General features: G+C 37.9%; 1 protein-coding gene across 8 annotated transcripts in view; it reads right to left on the bottom strand.

The window, feature by feature from the left end:
• Positions 1-838: 838 nt before the first annotated feature.
• The window catches only part of LOC119658055 (histone deacetylase 4), a 322,316-nt gene continuing 306,529 nt past the window's right edge, over positions 839-16,625 (bottom strand). For all 8 annotated transcript variants that reach the window (XM_038065300.1, XM_038065308.1, XM_038065301.1 and 5 more), the window contains 7 exons: positions 12,352-12,941; positions 11,897-12,172; positions 10,430-11,173; positions 10,252-10,371; positions 9,753-10,187; positions 9,548-9,681; positions 839-1,688 (listed from right to left, as the gene is read on the bottom strand). In XM_038065300.1, the coding sequence (XP_037921228.1) occupies positions 1,631-1,688; positions 9,548-9,681; positions 9,753-10,187; positions 10,252-10,371; positions 10,430-11,173; positions 11,897-12,172; positions 12,352-12,941 (2,357 nt within the window). In that variant the 3' untranslated portion in view covers positions 839-1,630. The remainder of the gene's footprint in view (positions 1,689-9,547; positions 9,682-9,752; positions 10,188-10,251; positions 10,372-10,429; positions 11,174-11,896; positions 12,173-12,351; positions 12,942-16,625) is intronic.

Here is a 16,625-nt window from a genome sequence, read left to right as displayed (position 1 = left end):
ACTCTACATCAAAGTATTATCGGGACCGTATTACCTTCCCTATTTTGCACTACCTCCAATGATGTTACAAATGTTCTCTTTGCGTCTACCAATAGTATAAACATGATTTCTATTACGGCTTTTAATCCATTGGGGCTTTTGTTTTAAATTCAAATGTTATTTTCGGTTAATTCGCTGTTTTACAAAAAACGTATGTGTTTTAAAATCACACTACACATTTTGAAATATTTATTATTTCCAAAGCAATTTGCACATTTTACCATGCAAATTTTACTTATTGAGATTGTTCTCTTCAAGATTGGTTGTACAGTAGCAAGTATTGAAACATACTTCTTTGTTTTCAATTTTATTATTCGTTTTTATTTCTTTTAACTATATGCATATAGTTTCTATCATATTCAAATCTTAACGTTAAATTTTCTGTTTTACTTCAATTTTATTGAATATCAAATACACAAAACATTTTAATTTTTTAAACGTATTTTTTACTTCCTGTTGCTTGATTTCCGTTTTTCTTTTTCTTCAAGGTATCCCTTAATCTTTAGACTTCAGTTTATCAACAAATAAATATATATCAGGGTTTCATTTCTTTTAATTTATATTTAATTTACTATATAACTGCTCTCTGCTTTGTTTTGTAAATATACATTAATATTTTTGTTCTCTTTTACGTATAAATTCTGTAACTACATGTTCATAAACATAACAAATTTTCTCTTACTTCATATACACATATGTATGTATGCAACTAATATTCATGTACTCCATAAAAAACAGTGAACATCAATGTCCATTTTAGTGTTTGTTCTTAAAATGAACAATATAAAAAATAGAAAAATACCAAAAAAATTACGCCTACTGCCAGAGTAGGTCCTTCTTATTACGAAAAACTGAAAATTATACACTTACTTTTAAATATATTAGTTTTCATCATATACATTTATATTCACTTTCCTCCATTTACCTAGCAAATATATTCCACTTTTTGTCAAAATTTTAGGTTTTCCATTTTGTATTACGCCCTAAATGTACATAAATTTATCTATCATTATTAACGATTAGCTAAAAGGTATACCTTCTTTCAAATATGACCTACACCCACCAAAGGCTGAGCCATTTAAAATTCACAAAACAAACTGAGGAACACAAAATTTGTATACGCGTAGATGTGTTAGATTACTTGCTCGTTATGCCGAGCGGACTGAAGATACAAGATCTATTCAGCCCGAATTTATTCCATTATATTATTGTTCTGATGAATTGAGTTTCATTGGAGAATAGTGTACAGAGTTTCGTTTCGCAATTCGCAAAGTTTTACCAACAATTGTGTTCCTTAGTTGAAAATAATGGCCAACAACTGAATGTAGTCGTTGAAGCCATTCTTATGAGTTATCCAAAACTTACTTATTATTATCAAAACTATAATAACATCTTTACTATCGATTGTACTTCTTTATAAGCACAGTCACTGGAACTATTTTCAAATTTTTAGTTGCCAGACATTCAGGTTTTACGTTTCTAGCCAGCCGATGTGCTCTGCCAGTTGATGTATAGTAAGAATACGTCGTTGAATGGCATCACATACGTAGAATTAAGAATATTTCAAAATTTTATCTGACGGGCCAGCTATTCACTTTGATTCGTCTTGTTCCATCGGTTCTTCGGAATCGTCACGCGATAAGTTTCGTCTGAAAAAATTAAAAAAGAACATTGAATGAAAATGATTCATTAATGATTGGTCTATTTTTAGTTATATTTATTTGGTAATTTCTATAACTTATTTCGTCAAAGATGAATTCAAACCCGATTGCAAAAGAAGGTAAGAGTTTCTTGCAAAGCATATATGGATGGAAACGTTCCCTTCAAGTCACTTACACCAACCAACCAAAGGTCTAAATTCATTTTATTAGCTAGGGAGTCTCAGCTGTTCCAATTCGGAATGCTCAACATACTTTTTCTATTCCATCCCTTATTCCTTGCAAGATTTTGATGTTTAACAGTTATACAGAGCATCAATTACGAATTCCGCTAAGCGTACAAAATGAAATTTTGAATTTCAAACTGATTTAGAACTGTTTCGCCGTTCTTTATTTTTTTTCAGAAGAGCTTTCCATTTGAGTGGCATTTCAGATACCTTGAATAGTATTAGTATAATAGATTGTAGACTGAGCCAAATGAAGTGAGATGAGAGAGGGAATTCACCGATGACAAACGTTGAAGACACACAAAGAGGTGTTTGGTGTTTGATGAGGCAGCGAAAGAAAATGAAGCCAAAGTCTTGAACAAACTAGAAAGAAGACGGTCATCAGACAAAATATTACATTAAAAGACGATGATTTCGAATGATCCATAAAAATCAACAAAATGGACGAAATGCAAGTACAGATCATGCTTGCAAGCAAAGCCTGTTTACTGACAATACTAAAAAGGGAACAGGACATGCACAATGATCCAGAGACCATGCTTTTAAATTAGATACAAAAACTAATTGTATCTTTAAGGTATATAAAACGAACCAGAAGCTACCACCATTATCACGATTCTAAAGTTACAGTGCGTAGGTCATTTAATGCGGATTTATGAAAGAGAATTCTCAGACGGCTATTCAAAAAGAAGTGGTAATGGATAAGTTACACATTAAAGATGACAACTCCATGCTGAATATGGCACGCAGTGGAATTAACTCTCCCAGAATAGCCGGCGAGTGGTTCGCCTCAGAAACAGTGGCGCAGAGTGGTCAAGGAGTATAGGTTTCCCGGGAAGTTCTAGGAGGAGCTGAAGCTCAGGAAACCGACAACGACGTGTGTGTTTGACGCAGTATACCTCATTTAGGAGACAATAATAACCATGTACAATGAAATGACAACAAAAAGACTGTGCGGATGCCCTATACGTAAACAGGGGACCGACAAGTTAGCCGAAAAATTCAGAATCAGTAAGAGCTAAGTGCAGAAAATACTAAAATCTGAAAGCGAGGTTAATAAATGGTTGTACAATATCCTCTAATCGAATGCCCCGTTGGTTCAGTGGTTAGAGCGCTGGGCCGTCCTTACGGGTGGCAGAGAAATTCGTATCATAACGGGATGTTGGATCAGTCGACTCAGCTGTAAAAGAGTACCTCAGAGTAATTATTACGAGCCAGCACAATGCTGACCACATTGCCTCCTACAGTTTACTTTAGTGTTCCGTTACCGTCTTGAATGGATTGTCACACCAACAATTATTATTATTATCGATAGAATATGATTGAACTCTTTTGGTGTGGCCACCAAAGTTGACCAGTACGCATATGAATGGTTTCGTTTAGCTCGTTCAATATCTGAGGTACTTATCGTGTTTACAGCTAAAAAAGGCTAGAAAAAATTGGAATACTTCATAAGTTTTTCACGCTCTAAACAGTGACCGACGTTGTGACCAATTTTAAGCAAACCTTAACACTGGTTTTTATGTGATAACATTTATAATATGGACGATAACCCCATAATCTTATTGAGAAACAGCGACTTCTGCTTAAAAATGAAAAAAAAAATCAATTTGAAATTCCTTCGAACTAACAGTTCTAAAGTGCAGTCTTTCGCTCAAGTGTTATTAAAAACTTCAAATCACAGTATCGTAAACGGCTAATAGATATATGATTGCCATAAACTTCTATATGCGGTATAGTGTATCAGCCAAACACACGCGTCAACGCTGTCCGTTTCTTTAAATGTGCTTTAACTTCCTCCACAATTTTTCAAGAAGCTTGCATTTCTTCTCCACTCTTCTACGCTGCGTAGTGCTAGGCGATTCACTCACCGGTCATCCTGGGATTGTTGGTTGCACTACATGACATAATCCGCAATTGAGTTGTCTTCATTTCTCAATGAGTGACTTATCCACTTTCGCCTTCTTATCAACAAGTTCACGAGTATATTGACCCGCACGCCGACAAAATTCTTTATCAATTATTATCGTAGGTGAAAGTACCCCGATGACAACGCAGACATAAGTTGCTGAAGGTTTGCAGCTTTCGAGTGTTGGTTGGGGGCCGTTTTTGATGTACTACTCTCATATAGTAGCACAGAGAGAAAATTGTTACGAAACAACCTCAACGAAGGCGGATTTAGCGCCACAATCGGCAGTAACAACGTTTACTCTTTCTCTTATATTAAACATGTGACATTTTGCGCTATGATATGTTGCTCTGATAATGGCAGTTAGTCTCTACAGAAGGACCCTCACCCTACGCAGAGCAATCTATAATAGATACACTCCCTGTTCACGCATGGAAATTTTTTAGAAACAATTGAAGAGCAGATGGAACAGTAATCTAAACTCCGCACGCTGCGCCACAATGATCCGAAGGGTGTTAATGTGAGTGGTAGAAGAAGATTCAAAACGGAAAGCAATCTCCCCTTTGTCAATCAAGCTTTCAAGATTTTCCTTGATGCGTTCCAAGATTATTTTATGTGTTATATTCGCAGCATCAAAAAGCCGAAAATGCCCTTCCAATTAACATGGATGACCTTCTTCTGAATTTTAACGTCTTCTTCCACTCGATGGGAAAGATTTCTGATTCCCAAGATTTACGAAGATGAAGTAGCAGCTCTGTAGGGACTGTAGAAGGAATAATCCGGACTATCGAATTCGGAAGGTCGACGTTCAGTTCCCCTACGAGCAGACGCAGGAGCGATACGCAAGCAAAAGTATAGTCCTTTTCGGAGCCGATGTCAGCACCATTTTTGTTACACACATTCAGGGCAACTCCTGAATTTACTGCTAGATATTCGTAACCGTTCAGTCGAAACCCACCTCGCGGTCTTATTGCAGGCCCTGTGTGTTACTATCATCAAGACCACATATCCGAGCAAAATTGTGTCAGAACTTACCTTCGCATTCAGATCCCCCATTGCGATCACCGTGAGACCGGATTCGCATCTGTTATCAATAGGCTTTCCACAATGCCGGAAGAGAGAAGAATACTCTCGCCGCTCTAGTTTCGAATTCCAGTCGTCATGGGTACCTGTGTTCTTCTTGTGTTTGTCTCGGTGCTGTGGCTTAACCACAGATGATAGTGAACCTGAAGCGTAAGAACACAAGGGAATACTTTGGTTGCATTCTGAAATCCCAAATTTAGCATGAGCTATGACCAAAGCGCCTGCTTGGCTATGTATAAAAAGGAGGAGAATGAATTATCATAATTGAATTCAAAGCAAATCGATGTTGGGTTAACCGATTCAAAAGTTATTTCGTCTTTCACTGTCAAGGACGAAACAGAGTTGCTGTGGAAAGAATTACCTTCACATAATTTTGTTTCTAAAAACGAATGGCAGACGCCTCGCTTCATAGCGGCTAAGAATTGACTAACGTTTCTTTTGGGGATTAATAAACCATAGATTTTAAATTAAGACCTCTTTTGAGGGCGGAACTATCGCATTTACACAAAGCCCGTTATGTGTATGCATTTAGCATTTCAGATTAGTCACTTTAGTGTGATATTGACATTTAGTGGCAGTAAATTAACAGGTAAAGTCAACTTTGAGCTATTGTAACTTTCTTAGTAAAAGTATGATTCTGATCAAACTTGGGGATAACATGCTTCATGCCATAGTCTATATTACTACAGAGTTTTTACTCAATTTCCCCAAAAATATAGTAATATACCATTGTTAATTTAATTTGAGCAGATATTGATATGGAGAGTATTTTCAGCCCTGGATACCGTACCGAGGCAGTTTCGCGATTTTTCGGTTGGGTAGTTTCTGAGAATGGGTCTGTTAAAGAAATTATCACTTTCGACCCCTCCCACTCCCCGCTTTTCCAACAAATGTCAAAAATAAAACCGGCATCGGAAAGTGCTAATCAAGACTTTTCATTTAATATCCAACATATTTATTATATTTGGTGAAAAAGTGAAACGAAAAATTTCACACCCCTTCTTTTGCATGTATGAGGATCCTCCCTTAATCTCAACGTAGAAAGATGTCACTCACTACATGTCTAGGCGGGCGTTCACAGTTTCCATCTTTTCACCAAATTTCGTGTCAATGGGTATAACTGTTTCTGAGAAAAGTGCGTGTAACAGACAGACATTAAACCAATTTTAATAAGGTTTTGTTTTGCAAAGAAAATCTTAAAAAGGCTTCGGTGATATCTAGAACATTTCTTTGTTGCCCTAGGAAGATACTGTGAAAAGAACGGCTTAGAGCATAAAGTCGGGGATTGTACTGCTTTGGGGAGCCTTGAAACAGATTTTCCTGTAGATGCTACGTTTTTTTTGCTCCCAAAACGGGAGTTCAATTAATTCGTGAAATAGATTCACCTAGAAAACCATTGGAAACATTGACTGGTGAAGACAGAAACACAAGTGAACAATTAATGGAAAGACAAGACACCATCGAATTAATAAAATACAACGAGAAGCAAAGACAGAAAAATGCCTCGCAACTGACGGAACACCTTTACTTTTATCCACATAGAAATCAACGTAGATTTGAAGAGGATTAGAAAAGTGAAAAAAATGTCAATGATGGAATAAATTTTTATTAACAGCTATTCAATGAAAGAGAACAATTCGGGAAACCGGAAGCTATAAAAGGTTTTGTGTTTCCCTATGTGAGGAACGATGCGTGCATAACAGTTCCGCGTGTACATAGTTAAATATTCAACTGTGCCTATCTTTCAAAGATCCATTTACACAAATAATTTGACTTGGAAAGCACTATATTAATAAACCTTATACGCTTCACACTAGTAGTTTAATATTATCAGCAAATGTGAAGAAGTTAACCTACAAAAGTTCAAACAAGTCGGAATAGTGGAAACTGGGCGCTTCGGGTATAAAGATTTTGTGTTCATCTTATGTGAGAAACTTCTACGCACATTTTTCCAACCGTATATAGCTAGAAATTCAACATATTGATATGCAAATGACCCAAAAACTTAAAATAAAATATTTCTTTGTGACCCCCCATTCATGTGAGTTCACTTGATTGTGATATTGACGAATTGATATGGGATGATGACGTCATACACGTTGTAAAATGCACGAAATTCACTACAAATGGCAAAGTTTCACCCTCTATAACTTTGTTAATAATAGTTGGATTTTCTTCAAACTTGACCAAACTGTGCCTTATGTAGTCCTTTATACAAATTTAGTAGTTCTAGAAAGAACTTAAGGGGGTTTCCGGCCCAATTTCTACAATATACTAATATACCATTATTAACTTTATTTGTGCAGATATCGGAACGGGATGTATTTTGAGATCTAGATTTCGTTTAGATACATCACTGTGATTTTTTTTGAGATTTTTCCGTTGGATGGTTCTGAGAACCGAGACCTGTTACACTTTTTGTCGGTCATATTTTAAGCCCTCACTCCCCTACTTTTCCGTCGATATTAAATACGGGGCCAGTTTCGAAAAGTAATAATTCTGTAAAAAAAACTTGCACTCTCCATTCACTTAAACTTAACACAAAATGCCGCCACTTACAATATGTAAAGGTAACATCAGACCACACGCTTTTCGTGACAATCGGTCTAGTCGTTTCCGAATAAATCGGGTGTGACAGACCGACAGACAGACATCGAATCGATTCTAATACGGTTTCGTTTCACATAGCTTGTAGTAGACAAGTTATTGAAGCGTGCATTTCCGAGCGGATCTTTCTTGAATGATTGAACCGGCAGAAGCTGGTACTGCTACTTAAGGTGAACCATCTTCCTATAGATCCATATATTCTACATTCTAGACACTTTAGGGAAAACGTTGGTTGTCGAGAGGCAAGGAGGCCTTTAAAATCGACAGTATGGACTCCGTAAATTCAGATGAATCATTGCTATCATCAAATTGGTTACTGGCTTGGCCGAAAAAGCAATTCACGGAAAGGGTAGTAACAGCAAATATTGCGTGGTGCATACCCTGGACGTGAGGAAAGCTTTCAATTTGGCCAATTGGAACCTTATACAAAATTCTCTATCGAAGTTTGGTGTTCCCGGCCATCTTGCTGCTATTGTCGATAGATGTTTGCGAGAACGGACGCTCTGGTATGACAGCGATGACGGACCCGAGAAGTATGTTGTCTCCATGGGTATCGCACAGGACTCCCAATATGGAGCCCGTGCAATATAATGTATAACGATGTATCTAATCTTTCTGTTCCGAAGGGGACAAAGAGGGTTGATTACGCTAACCACATATGTAGCACCTCGAAGACGCTGAGTTGCAATGAGGCGAAGCAATTGGTGCTGTTAAGGCTTGGTTAAAGAGCGTTGGACTGACACACGCCGAGAAAATGACGGAAGCGGTCCTCATCACTAAGCACCGTAAAAGAAACTACGATCTCATTAGAATTGAAACTCATAACTTTCAAATCGATCATCAAATACTTGGGAGCGATGATAGGTGCAAAACTCAATTTTAACTTGCGAAAAAGCATCCACGACAAATGTTGTTCCAGTAAGAATACCCACCTACTGATGAAGGTAGCAAGTTAAAAGGAATAATTTTGGTTTTTCTAAAAAACGGTTAGTGCAAATAAGCCGGCTCCACTTAATATTGACATATATATATGTCTTCCATCAAATTGAAGAGAACGCTAAAAGCGCCGCATTGATTTTATGGGCAACAGAACAGGATTACATTCACGTAAGCGTAAACCATATTTACTCAGATTTGTCTGAATGGACCTTTAGTCTGACTGCATACACATTACCATTCAACCTGAACATTTTCTTATACCTATCATCTTATTGGGATAAGCAAAGATGTAAGCCAGCTAGCATAGTTATCTTTCTTTGGTGCAGAAGCGAAGATTATCGTAAAAGTTTCGTTAAAAGCGAGTACGTTTAACTTTCTACAAATTTGACCGTGTTTGAATTCAATCCTACACTATTTTTGTGAATGAGTGGAAGAGTACCTTACGACGTCAGTCTGAAATAAAAATTTCAATCATCCTTTAGGAACTGATAAACATGGTCGTTTTATAACTCCAAATGCCGATACGGAGAAGCAGGGACACTGTATCGAGAGATATGACTTTTTATGAAACAAATACCATTATTGCCATATTCCTATCATATTTATATTAGGCGGAGACCTCTCCAAGTTTCTGTCGTGCGTAAATAATATGTATTCTATCGTAGGAGGTCCAAGCCAGCCGAATTAACGAAATAACACACACTTATAAATATGCAATTACCTTTTAACTTGATTCCCAAAACTTATAACAGATGCTTCCTTGTATTTAAAATTGCAAGGAGCACGAAAAGATAGAAGAGAAAATTACATTTTAAAATGTGAAGACTGTCAAAATTTGATGCAGTTTAAAGAACAAATATTTGACGAGGTGACGCAGTGTTATGAAAAATTATTTCAAAGCATCTCGTATGAGTTTAAGGTGGGAACTAAAACTTGAAAATTGTCCAAAACGTGCGTATTGCGCAGTTCGTCACTGTTTTATTCGCGTAGTATCCAGTTCTTTGCGGTATTTACTATCACTTTTCTAATGCGAGGCATTCTTAGTATTTTGAAATATAAGAAGGATTTAAGTATAGATTTCATACCTTAGTGGAGGTTGCATTGACAATCCCGCCATGGCAGTAACTGTTTCTGACTCCTCACGTTCGGCTTTCAAGGCATGCATGGCAGACATACCTACGGTGTGGGCAAGGCGTCTAACGCAGGGCCAATGTGACATCTGCAAGGTGAGCGCAAAGAGCGAATGCGTTAATTAAAACAAATACTTAGATATCCACTTAGTCAACATACCTGAATGGCAATAGTCTTTTGTAGAGTATCAATAGCATTCTGGCAAGGAGGCCGGGCCAACTCTGAATCAACAATTGCTGCCGGCTCATCACCAAGCAACGCCTTCACACATTCCTGAGCAGAATCACAAATAGCTGGTAGATCATATCCACCTTCCAATGCTAAAACTACTTTTCCATCAGCCAGTTGCATAAGTTCCCTTGTCATATAACCAAAACATGCGGGAGATACCAAGTAACCACCGAGTGGAGCTGGATGTCCGGCTGCTGCGTCGAAACCAGCCGACACAAGGACTATATCCGGACAAAATTCCTTTGCAATTGGCATCACAATTGTACGAAATGCCGCCAAATATTCAGCATCGCCTAGGGGTGGATTCAATCCACCTGACCATGAGACGTTAACGTTGAACCCGAGACCAGCTCCGGTACCACACTGTAAGAATGTGAAAAAGGAATTAATAAGTTGTAAAACGCAATCGTACATTTACTTCACTTACCTCAGTAGGTCCTCCCGTACCTGGGAAGAAGTTACCATCATCATGGCGATGTATCGATAAATAGAGAACATTGGGATTATCATAGAAAACTTGCTGTGTGCCATTTCCATGGTGGACATCCTAGAGAATAACAAAATTGTAGTCATTGCAGGTTTCTTTGTCAGGAGCTAGTGCTTACCCAATCTACTATCAAAATTCTGCGAATTTCAGGTAAACGTTGACGCAGTAATTTAGCAGCGACTGCAATCGAGTTGAAGAAACAGAAACCCATTGCCAAATTAGCTTCGGCATGATGACCTGGTGGCCGAACCACAGCAAATCCATTCTTAATATCACCCTTCGCCGTCTTCAACGCTAAATCTACAACACAGCCCACAGCCATTCTGGCAGCAGCAGCAGTATGATGTTCATTCCAGGTAGTGTCTAAATCTACTCCAACGCCACCGCAAGACAGTCGAACGAAACTAACTGCCGGTGAGGCTTCCAATTTCTGCCGATTCAATTGATTAGATCCGAATAGCATAGCGTGAGCTTCCGAGTGGACAGTTTGCAATTCTTCCTGTGAGGCTTTCCGTGACCGCAGACGATCACAACGTGATGCCAGGCCGGTTTCGAAAAGCCTTGCCCAAACGCTTTGTAATCGGCCACTGTGTTCAGGGTGTGAGACATTATTGCCGCATATGCAGCCATGCTTCAACATGAGATTATCGTAAGCTAATCCAGTCGTAATTTTATGTGGACTATCTGACGAGAGACTGCGACGATTTGTGACAGACAAATTAACCGGAGGTGGAACTTGTTCAGATGGTGAAGTGAGGGGTTGGCCTGTGTCGGGGATTTGATGCGAACCCAATTGTACTAATGGGCTAGACAGTGTCCTAGATAGAGGATGTATTAGACCGCGTGCTAAAGCTTCGTCAAGCTGCAATGATTGAAAGCGTAAAGTATATATTAGAGAGATAACCATTTGTTTCAAAATTTTCTTATGTATATCCTAGAAAAGCATTAAAACTCCAGAACGAACATCAACAAAAACTGATTTTTCATCCATTAAAATCCTAGTTAACGTTAATATCGAAACATTTATACAATGGTTAGAAGATTTATGATTGAAATCAAAGTAAGAACCTACCATTTACCTTTTTTCCTCCTCCTCCAAATACTAAAAATGTTTAATTGTCTATAAAAGAAAAATTTTGAGGACATTGAACTCACATTGAGCAAAAATATTTAGATCAACGTTTGTTTGCTTTCGGAAGATATGCTTGAAGGGTTTTAATAGTAAGCAAGTATAAATGTCATTGCCTAACGGTGGATGTAGGCCTCAAGTTGTATTTCATCACACCAAGTTAATCCAGTAATTGATAGTGTGTAATCAGAATTATTCATTTAAGTAAAATCCGCAGTCTTTTATGTAGTAAGTAAGTGCGCATTGATTAAACTCTAGATTAAGGAGGAGGTGAATCTTTTCTATCTTCGACTTCTAAGCGATTATGGAAGTTATTTAGTATTGCATGAATGAAATGAAGTAATGAAAAGAGGAGTACTGTCTTAAACACAAACAACTAACTTAGGATTAACAAAATTTCATTCTAATAAAAGTTAAATGATTTGTTTCGAAACCCAAACCACCAAAGAAACTTACATTGAGGGACTGCTTGAAGATAAGTTCACGTTGTTGCTGTAGATATTCTTGATCCTTTCTTAATCGGGACATTGCATCCTCCGGAATAATTTGAGATGTATTTGTTATCACAGTGCTAGTTAAAACCGTTTTGGGAGGTTGTTTCTTGTCTGTAAGATCGATCACTTCAGCAGGCTCTTCCTCCTTGAGTTGTGGTTCGCGACCGCTTCTTGTAAGAACAGTTTGTCGAATTTTTTGTGTGAGTATATGATGTTGTTCGTATGCTTGTCTTTCGGCCTTCAATGGAATGGGAGAAATTTGATGAATAACGCGAAACATTTTCGATATTATAAGAGTGTGAAGGCACAAGCAGTCATATTAAAAAATATATTCATACATTGTTTAAATTGCGCCTTCTGTTCGATTGAATTGAAGCTTGTGCCTTCATATTTATGTTATAGGATCCTTATACTTACATCACTGTTTTCGTAATGAGTTTGAGCGATGGTCACGGTACCGGTTCCAGTCAACATTGGATGTCCAAGCGGCAATGGGGCAGATTGTGTTCGTCCTAAGGGTCGATGTCCCTGCTTATTCAGACGAGCATGAGCAACTTGTGCGTCCGTTATTGGCTGTCCGTACACCGGCATCTGATGCATTCCTAAATGACTCAATGGTATTGTGGCGGCATGAGCTTGCGGTGGTAACTCTGATGTAGGAGCCGGTGGTCGAGCATGATCAATGGACAATAAGGACGGATAATATGCAGGCGCGCCAGCTGTAATGAGTGGCACTGCTGCAGCAGCGACTGCTTGCTGTTGTAGGGCTAGGTAACTAGCGAGACTAGCGGCAGGATTATGTGCATTTGTTATGTGCGGACGACCAAGTGATATATTCGGCATTGATGGCGAACTAAATAGCGATAAATCGTTTATACTACCACGGGTACCTTGATACTGAGGATCTTCGTTCTCTTCCTGTATGGGTGCACTTGTCGGTGATCCACGACTACCAGCCATTGCTGGTGGCGAATTAGGGCCGGAATCTGATGCATTGCTGGAGCAGTCTGTTGTAGAGATAGGTTAGAGTACATGTTTTCGATTTAGTATTAAGAGATATGGAAATATAAATGAAGTTTGATGAATTTGGTGAGGGAATTGGAATGAATATTAGTTTCAATTTGTTTATTGTTTTATTGAAAATTAAGAGTTCCATCGATGGATCGTAGGCTTTTGTCATGTCATTAATACCAACTTATCAGAAGATTTAACCATAGCAGAAAAATTTCTGGCAGCATCATTAAAAAGAGACAATTCATCAAATATTGTTTACGAGTTTCTATTTCCCTCTATCGACTTTCCTATGTTTATGTAATGCTGTTATCGTCATTGTGCTTGTATCGCTGTTGTAGGCTTCTTCTACAGCACAAAGAAAAGTAATAATAAAAGCGAAGCACGATCTCATTCAAAATTAAATAGGAGAAACTATCAATAGTACAAAAGAGGCCGCGTGAATGTCCTAAAGTAGTTTAGCAGACATATATTGATGAAACTGCTATCTGCAAGAATGAGGGTAATTTGCATAGAAAGCTATTATAATTTGAAAATATATAAAAAAATCAACATGACTGGGAGTTTTGATGGTGCTTGGCTAAAATAGGATCCGCTGCTTACTATGAACTGAGTCATGTCGTAGAATAGATCGGAAAGTGAAAGATGAGTCTTTTGGATTTTAAATGCTTTCTGATTCTCTTGAGTAAATCGTCTCGGACGAACAGCTTGCTATCCTATTCAATGGTCAGTTATACGAACCACCGTAGAGTAATACTATCATTCAAGGTGTTATTGGGGATTGAAACAATTTCCCAAAGATTTTAGGAGTACTTTGGCCTATTGTCCTTCTATTAACAATAGTAGCATTCGCATTAAATTTTCCAGTTTTATGATTTATAGTAAGTAATTCCACTTCTATAAAAGTCTATATGTCCCAAGCTGCATACAATGCTGATAGTGTATTTTGCGTTAAAAATAGGGAACGGTCCAGCTGTTATTCCCATATCGTCATGGTAAATACAATGTTCTGGTAGCAAACGAGAAATAATGATTTATGGATAACCTGCAATGTAAAACACACCAAATTCGGGAACGGGAATTTACTTCTAAAAGTTGGAAGGAGAAGCCGCCAGCGATAAACTGGAAATGGCTAACTTAGTTCCAATGGCAAATTTTCTAGTTAACGGGAAAGTGGAAAACTCTTTCCGGAGCTGGTCACTGAAGACACCAATGAAATCGAGTGAACAGAGTAAAAGGTGGATGCTTTCTCCAAGCATCGAATCGAATCAAAATTGCCAGTGAATCCTAATGAAATGAAAATGACAAGGCAGAAGCTGTTAACTTCCACCGAGAGCAGCAACACAGATATTCCTAATATATAACATAATCTGGAGACATCTAACAGTCCTCGAAAAGGTATTAAGCTCAAGTTGAAGCACAACTGTATTTATAGTAAGCGAGTAGATTGCAAACAAGAATCAATGAGAACAATGACGAAGATGGACATTATCTCGAAGAAACCTCTTACATTAAGAAAATGAATGGAAGAGAATGCTGTTGAAACCTGGATTTGGTTTGATGAAAAAAAAATCTACCAGAAGGATATGATAATAAGCTTGATCAAGGAAAACATCTCGTATATTGATAAGTGAAAAACCTGGGTCTCGAGGCAAAGTGATATAGAATGTCTATCGTCGCAGCACTTAACTCCCTGGTGTAAGTTAAAGTATTAAACAGGAATAATATGGAAAAGTTGCAGAGCAAATAATGAAGTCCTTGGATGGAAAAGACCGGGCAGGAAAAACGCGGAAGGTTACAAAAGCAGATTGGGAACGTTTTGAATGGGAAAGCTAAAATCAAAATCCGGTGCAATGTAATGAAAAATGTAACTAGAATTCCATATGAAATTATAAGCAAGAAGATATGCGTGACATTTGTCGACAAGTTCAAATTACACGACTTGAAAGCCAAAACAATGGTCTCATTAGGAAAGCACATGGCGCAATATAAGCAGCTATAATTGACCTTGCAGTAGTACAAGCAAAAGTGATGTTAACAACAAGGAAAGCGCGTTGTGTTCTATGTAGACTAACGGAGTAAATGCAATTGAAAAGATACTTTAGTTGCTTGGAATATGGTAACTTCGCAATGCAAAATCGACCATGGCATTTCAGAAGTTGGTAGATGCTGCCATGAAAAGGGTCGTGTCGTCGAAGGGTGTCAGAAGGTTTAAAATTATTCTATATTCATCAAAGGAAGACAATCACAGACATGTGGTTGGCAGCGGCTCAGGTCCTGTGCTCAAGAAAGCGCAAAGATATCTTAAAAGCGGCAGCACAGGACTCGCTTTCCAAAAATACCTAGGAAATGAAAGTGAACATAGTGATATTATGTGATTAGAACCAAAATGATGTATCATAGGTAGAGCAGGTAGAACATCGATTTTGACATGTGAAAAAAATAACATTCCAAAAACCATGACTGAATGTGAAGACAATTTTGTTTGAGATGAAGGTTCACCATTCAGATCAGGTTTATGAACGAGGAAAATGAAGCAATCTATCGAGACCAGCCGATACTGATTCTAAACGAAACACAGGTCCAACGAGAAGAGGGATAAAGTTTCTGACTGCTAAGTATATAGTCAAGTTACTCATAAGAAGTCTAAAATTCCAAACAAAACAATTGAAGGCTGGCGTTTTCCTAAGGGAGGAAGAAGACAAAAGTTAGTTTCCTTGCCGAAACTGAATGAAGCCGTATAATTTATTGACTGGATGGGCTAGGTAAAGTTCTGTGGCAAGATATTTACAAAAATTTCCACGAGTGTAAATTAACAACGGATACGTGCTTCAATTTGATTTTCGTAAAGCGCGCTTAACAGTTGAAGCGATAAAAGAACTTATGGAACTGGTAAAGCTAGTTTATTTGAGGGTTAGAATATTGCGGTATGGTTCCAATGGCGATCTAAACCACTAGCGTTTTGTAAGGATACATTTCGGGGTCAGTATTTTGAACTACCGAAGAGTTGAAATATTGGCGAAGGTGTGAACCTGGAAAAACCAAAAACTAGAATTGCCTGCCAACAAAGTCGGTGCGATGGTAGATTTAGTTGAGCGTTTGTCCCTCGTCCTGGTTGTCTCGGTTTTGCCATAGACGTTTGTGTCAGTCTTTGTGTAATACTCTGCATTAAATTCAGTTGCACATGATAATGAAATTAAAGGACATTTTGATTGAACATCAAAATTGGATAACAATACGAAAATAAGAGATTGTCTGGATATACCATATCTGCAAAAGAATAAGCAAGAGTCAAGTAAGTTACTAACTAAATGCACTTTGAAGCTACCAAAGTAGAGCGACACAAATTGTGTCGTAGTAAGAGTGAGAGATGTTGAAATGGTAGGATCCGAGATACTGGCACCCCGCAAAACCGAAAGCTAGATCACAAGACAGAACAGCGAACATCCAAGGAAGAATATCAAAGAAAATGTAAGGAATGTTCAACTTATAGATGGGCTTTTAAGCATATCCTCCTTATCGTAAACTCAGTTTTTAACTGGTTTTTGCCAATTCTTCCATTTCTCCACACTGAGTCGAAGAGAATCCATAGTATATTCTAGGCCATTAGTGGCGATATGTCCGATTCAAGAGCCAATTGCAAAAATTTGCCCAACCAAAGCGAATATGATTTCGTCATC

Source organism: Hermetia illucens, chromosome 5, assembly GCF_905115235.1.
Source record: "Hermetia illucens chromosome 5, iHerIll2.2.curated.20191125, whole genome shotgun sequence".
NCBI classification, from domain to species: Eukaryota; Metazoa; Arthropoda; class Insecta; order Diptera; family Stratiomyidae; genus Hermetia; species Hermetia illucens.
Note: the sequence above shows the minus strand (reverse complement) of the source record. Positions and strands in the feature narration are given on the sequence as shown.